Below are 6,605 nucleotides of genomic sequence, written 5' to 3'. Positions count from 1 at the left end.
TATCAGACAATATATTTTAGCTAGTGAGATTCAAAATGTTTTTGTCATTTCAGTGGGAGTTGGAAATTGATCTAATTGAAATGTCAATTTCTCACATCAGGAAATCAACTGTAATGAATTCAAACTTAACTATAACTAACCAGAAGATCACAATCAATCAGAAACAGAAGAAACGTGTCACCCTCACTGTTTGTGAAAGGATTTTGCAAATATGTGTTAAAATTAGTATTATTGTTTGAATTGTAACTGATTAGCAAACCTCATCCATGGTCAAAAAATGTTTTGCAAATAAACTTAATGCTAATGTAAACTCTGTGGTTTCCTTAAGGCCCAGTGCAGGAAAGTAACTAATCCCAAATAAAATATCAGAAGGTTGTCCGTTCAAATCCCCAGGTCAGCAGAGTGACATTGTCCCCAGGAGAAAGCCCCCTTAACCCACAATTGCATAGGGGTTTTCTGACTGTATGTTCCTCTGGGGAAAAGCATCTGCTATATAAACAGACATCGCTGGTTAACTGCTTTCATATAGCTGTCATTACAGATATACAACTGCTACAAGAGGCAAGGTGCACCTGCCCCTAGACAGCTGTCAGTCTGCCCCCCACAGGCCAGCAAGGAGTACTGACTCACTGATGGACTTAGGCCTTAATGACAGCAAGCAAGCCCACTCATTCTTTTCCTATAATGTTAGCAGCCCTGGTGTGGGCTGGGTGATAATGGGCAGCCAGTTTATCTTTGACCCCCAGAGGATTGTTTTTATTTGTTCTCCCTACTTGGAAGTTTTTGGGTCCTCTCCTCTGTTGTCATCTGACTGGCTTGCTTGCTTATTTGCTTGCTTTCTTTCTTTCACCTGTTTTTCAATTATTCCGTATAAATGATGCAGGAATGCATTACAGCTCCCACATGTAAAAGAATCTCGGGGTGACTCAGTTGTCCAAGTCGCTATATAAAACTCAACTGAACTGAAGTGATTTCTATTTACCGCATGTCTGCCAAATTCTGCCAAGCTTGTTAGTTTGCAGGTCATGAACTGATCCTACTATCACATCCAGGGGGGGTCCAAGAGAACACCCCCCCTCCCCCCATCTGAGAGTCGCCTTGGACTCCATCCTTCAGATTAAAAGCATACATACGGAATACAGCACCTCAGGCTAGGAGTCAGCCTGCTGTCCTGTGCTTTCGGCAGCTTCTTTAAGCAGTTCCAGGTCTCAGGGAAGAGCAATTCTCAGCTACTTTTCAGTAAAATTGAGGGCTGACTCAATGGACTGTCTGTCACAAACTTCGGCACTGGAACAATGTGGGGAAGTACTGTGTCAAGTCGTACTTTATGGAATAGTATCATTCTGGGTAAATGGATGGATATTCGAAGTTTAATGCTGGACGTATGGATAAGCATATTAATCATTTTCATCTATCTGACCATTTTCTGGCATACCAGACTGTCACAGGAAACACACACGCATACACACAAAATCGGGACAATTTAGAGACGCCAATTAGCACCGCTGCGCGTCTTCGGACTCAGAAGGAAAATTGCATACAAGGTGACCATGCAAACATTCCTCACTCATTCTCTCTCTCTCACTCACACACACACACACACACACACACACACACACACACACACAGGTGAGAGCCTAACCCTCATTCGTCGAGCCAGGAGGCAGCAGAACCGCCTCCTCTGTCGTCCTTTATCACTTCCACCATGAGGTAATTACCTCATTAACATCTGACAAAAAGACTTGCAATGGGCTGAACCCACATTAAGAGCAAGAACTGTGCTTCCAGAAAAGGTCTCTTACGCCCCATTGTGGTTCCTGCCACTTAGCCCCGTGTATTATTCATAAACATGGCAGGTGGGTGTGATAAGGGAGCCGATACCCACCATGCCCCAGCTCTATGGGCACCCCGAAGATTCCAGCTAATCTCACTGCATGTCTTTCAACCAGGGGTGTCGTTAAAGATTTTGGGCCCCCAACCCAAACCAATAATACTATGTTCAAAATTTTTAAGGAGCACTGTAGTTCAGGGGCGACTCCCACACCACAGGGAGAACATGCATACCCCTCACACACAGAACGGAGGTGCTGAACGTGCAACAACGAAATTTAAATCAGGGACACAGAGGACATGCAGTGAAAGTTCACAGCCAAGACAAATGCGAACAGCTGCTGGGGTTTTCCTTTCATAAACTCCAAATTTTATATTACTAATCTTGCAGCTCAAAACGAACGAATGCAGTGCTGACACGACTCTCGTAATTTTTTCACCCCCAGGAGGCCAAGCCCAGGCAAGGCGCCATCTGTGTGGCACACGACTGCGATGCCGTCTCCCATCCGTCAGGGCGCAGCCTGCCAACAGAGGCCAAGAGTTTGTCTTAGGAGGAAAGCTTTGGCCAGAACAATAACGGAGACCCGAGATATGAGCGTTTCCCGACCATCGTTAGCGGAGTCTTTCATTGCGCTTAATAATCACAAGCCTGTGTAAAAGTAACGAGACAAAAAACTAAAGATCTCCACAGACGAACCGTCAGGCCCAAGCACTCATCGGTAGCGTACGGTACAATGACATGAGAGATGCTGCTATACGCTGCATTCATACAACCTCCAGATTAATCATCACAGGAGAAACTAGTCCAGGATCTGCTGCTGTATGGCTATCTCTCCATGGAAGTATGATGCCCTTCAGGGTCACTCACATACCTTGCTTCCAACTCCCCATGCCGCCCTGTACACCAGTATGCTCCTGCACGGGCCGTAAACCCAACGTGAGCGGATTTACTCCGCACTGTTAGTCGCTTTATTACTTCCCACTGGGTTAAATAGACTGGGGCAGTGACTGGTTTTGAAAGGTAATTTCCTCTGTGGCTATAAACACTGGCTTACAGGTTTTGTTTCTGTCATCCCCCCAGTTTTTAAACGGAAGTCATTATTTGGCTGGGATTTTGACCTCACTCAGTACTAGTAGAGATCGCGGACATATTCGGTATTAAAGTCACAATACTCAGGTATCATTTAGACAGGCAGACGTTACCAGTCTTCGAGAAAAAATGTAAGTATAGTTTGACAAAAAATATATATTTTTCCGGTTAAAACTACTAAACCCTGCCAATATGCATTGCGCAAACGGGCCACTGTATGTATCCTGACGTCCTACGACTAAACTGTCGCAAACGTAGAGTCGTTTTACGGCTGCTGAAAAAATCCACACGTGTTTGTTTTCTTACACTCGGAACGGCTGGAGTTGGTAAGTATCTAACAAACTTGTATAAATCCTACTCTTTATATGCGACTGATTGGAGTTCATTGTTACGAGAAACACTGAAAACTAAATAGGGATAGGCATGAAATCGTTTAATAAGTTGAACTTTGCTCGCTTGTTAGCTGACCAAGGTACCGAGTGTAGCTAAATCTCGCAACATGACAATTAGCAGTAGTGGTTATAACAAAGATATATTGAGATCACTGGAATATAAAATAATATTTAAGTAAGCATAATTTCATTTAAGCAGTTTTCAGTATTTGGTTAAGTGTCTTCAGTTTTTTTTTTTTTTTTTTTTTTTGCTGCGTCTTCAGATTCACTAAGATGGCAAAAAGCCTACGCAGTAAATGGAAACGGAAAATGCGAGCGGAAAAAAGGAAGAAGAACGAACCGAAGGAGCTGGCGAGGCTAAAAGCTACGCTGGGCCATGGTGGGAACGGCGATATCAGCATGAAGGACGTGGAGCAAATCGCTACTGTGGTGCCGGTGGAGAAGCTTAAAGCAAAGGCGGTGGACATGGAGATGCAAGGAGAGGACGGTGAGCTTCTTCATCATTCACGATGCTCGTCTGTTTGCATTACCGAAGGTGCGAGGTCTTACGCAATGTTATTTCTGTTTAATTATATCCTCAGACGTGTCAACTATGGATATGGACAGCAAACGGAAAAAGAAGACCCAGCTGGACGAACACGGACAGTACCCGACGTGGATGAACCAGAGGCAGATGAAAAAACTAAAAGCCAAACGCAAAGCAAAGAAAGGAAAACCCAAGACTAAGAAGGGACTAGCTTGGTAAAAACTCTTTGGACAAGAGACTGAATTCACAGAATACTAATGATCTGCATTGAAATATGCAAAATTCACACTGTTATATTGCCCTTTTAATGGATGTAAAGAGTGATCTTTGTTTTTCAGAAGATGTATAATACATGTTCAAATGGGCTTTCTAAACAGATTCATGGTTTTTCAGTAGGATATACAGAATTAAAGAACATTAAATTCCTTAAAGTGAGTGAAAATATTACAGATAAGTAAACAAAGAAAATTAAGATATTAAAATTGCGACCTAAGTTACTACACTCACATTAGTAATGCAGGAGAAAAGTATTTACAGTTGAGGTTGCTACTCTTGTATATAATGGGGATGGATTTGAGGTCACATTTAAGCAGTTTCTTAGATGGGAGTCCGAAGAGTCTTAATTAGGAGGATAAAGGAGGAGCTACCAGATTGGCTGTACGAAAGAGGTGGGAAACAGGCCAACCCTCTCATGGCAGCGGCCCCTCCACCAGGTGGCGCTCACCCTCTTGATGTTCGCAATGATGTCATTTGCCTTGAAGGAGAGCTGGTCTTCCTTCTTGGAGACATGGGGGTGATTACATGGTTCTTTCAGACCATGTAGCACAGGGTAGATACTGCCCCAGCGAGACTCGTGGTGTGATAGGAGTCATTCCACTACAGCCCTCGATTAACCGTCATTCTTGGATGAATCTCATAAATCAAACCAAAGGCACTAATCGAGCACTATATACCTACTATACCTACTTGTCCTATGCTAGGGTGCAGGGGTCCAGAGCCTATTCTGGAGGTTATGGCCTCAGGGGAGGTAATAGCCCAGGACAGGGCCGCCCTACAGACAAGCTGGCAACTCCAATCCACCCTACCATGTTTTTGAACCTGGAGGAAACCCCACGACGACATGGGGAATTCATGACCACAGGAGACAGTCTGTCAAAGGGCCATTCAAACGATTTAGACACACGAGCTGCAGATGCACACCGAGCCCCTGTCAGAAGCGCCCCCACCCCCGTGGCAAGTGGCCTCAACGCTGCTCTCAGAACAACACCCACCGTGTCATGAGGTCTCCCCAGCCCACCACCGCCTCTCTCAAAATAAAAGTGAGGATGTTTGCATGTCAAGCAGCTCCTCAACTTTCTTTGAGACTTGATATGTAGTGATTTCATTAAGTACAAGTTATCTTGTGGTTTGCGTTTCAGAATGGCTGCATTTGTCCCTTTTCAAAGTGAGTGAGTGAGGTCCCTGCAGCACGATGCAGGACAGACAGCAGCGCGATACAGGACAGACAGCAGCGCGATACAGGACAGACAGCAGCGCGATACAGGACAGACAGCAGCGAGGTACAGGACAGACAGCAGCACGGTACAGGACAGACAGGAGGGCAATTAAATACATGACAGTGCAATAAATGAAGCAGAACCATAAATCTGCAATTAATTTGCCATGAATAGGTGGTGCATTGGGGAAGGATGGGCGGATAACCATACGAATGATTGCTGAAGGAACAAGCACGGCTTTGACTCCTGCACTGGGCAGGATTAAGCATATGCTGTCAATAGCTGCCAGGTTTAATAATGCAGTACCTATTAAAGTGGTCTCTGATTGACACACACAATAATCCCCCTAGGTGCACTCCTGATGGTCTTTATATCTGCAGTAATGTCAGTAATCCTTTAATGCCACTCAGAGCAGCATTACAGGCTTCTGACCTGGTCTGTTCAGTGCCTGTGCTGCTCAAGTCTGCCACCGAGTGGCCGTCTGTTCGAGACTTAAACTGCGCACAAACGGACATGGGGCCAGTCCGCCTGGGCGCGTGAGGCGTGGAGTTCTGCTTACAGCTTTACCTTGTTCACCTGGCCGCTCATCTTCTCCACACTAAACCCCCTTCCGGGGCCAGCGGTGGATTTCAGTTGCTGCTTCCGATTCCTTGTGAATGTCTTCTTCGTCAGGTCGCCCATGCTAAAGGTCACGTGCATGGACACGGTCACGTGACACAAGACGTCGATACGAACACAACACGAAGGATCTCTCTTACCAATAACCGAGCATGTTAATTATTTTCACAACCACTTATTTAGAAATACTGTTAGTTTTTCACTTCCTCATCTTGTAGGTAATGAGCTGCTATAGTGATTAATCAGGGTCCAAATAAATAGTGTGTCAGTATTTACACAAATCTCTTAAATTACTTAACTTGCTACATTTAAACATTTCTCAGGTCATGACTGATTTTGAAACAACAGTAAATCCCATAGCACCATCCTGCGGTTATTCTTTAGTTCCTGTAGTCCCAGAAGACTGGACCCATCAATGGTCTTGGCTTTCCAGCATGCCTGTTCTACAGCGCTGCGCCCAGGTGATGGATGGGACTGCGAGGATTTGGGGATTTTGGCGATACCGTCAGTTAAACTTGTACCAGGGAGGGAATTACTAATGGTCGTTTTAAAGTGACAATCCCGTGATTTTGTGATTTAAAAATATATTGTACGTACTTTGAAGCAGATAAAAGGAACGTTAGAGAAATAAGCAGAGAAACGTCGCCTGTATG

The 6,605-nt window shown here is 44.7% G+C and overlaps 1 protein-coding gene across 1 annotated transcript; it reads left to right on the top strand.

Moving 5' to 3' along the window:
* The first annotated feature begins 3,106 nt into the window (after positions 1 to 3,106).
* Positions 3,107 to 4,269, top strand: llph (LLP homolog, long-term synaptic facilitation factor). The gene is made up of 3 exons (XM_049005333.1): positions 3,107 to 3,246; positions 3,576 to 3,799; positions 3,894 to 4,269. Exons 2-3 carry the CDS (start codon positions 3,586 to 3,588, stop codon positions 4,055 to 4,057), a joined length of 378 nt encoding a protein of 125 aa, XP_048861290.1. The 5' UTR covers positions 3,107 to 3,246; positions 3,576 to 3,585; the 3' UTR covers positions 4,058 to 4,269.
* Positions 4,270 to 6,605: the final 2,336 nt, after the last annotated feature.

This window comes from Brienomyrus brachyistius, unplaced genomic scaffold (assembly GCF_023856365.1).
Source record: "Brienomyrus brachyistius isolate T26 unplaced genomic scaffold, BBRACH_0.4 scaffold253, whole genome shotgun sequence".
Lineage (NCBI taxonomy): Eukaryota > Metazoa > Chordata > Actinopteri > Osteoglossiformes > Mormyridae > Brienomyrus > Brienomyrus brachyistius.
The sequence above is the reverse complement of the archived record's forward strand: the minus strand, read 5'-3'. Positions and strand labels throughout refer to the sequence as shown.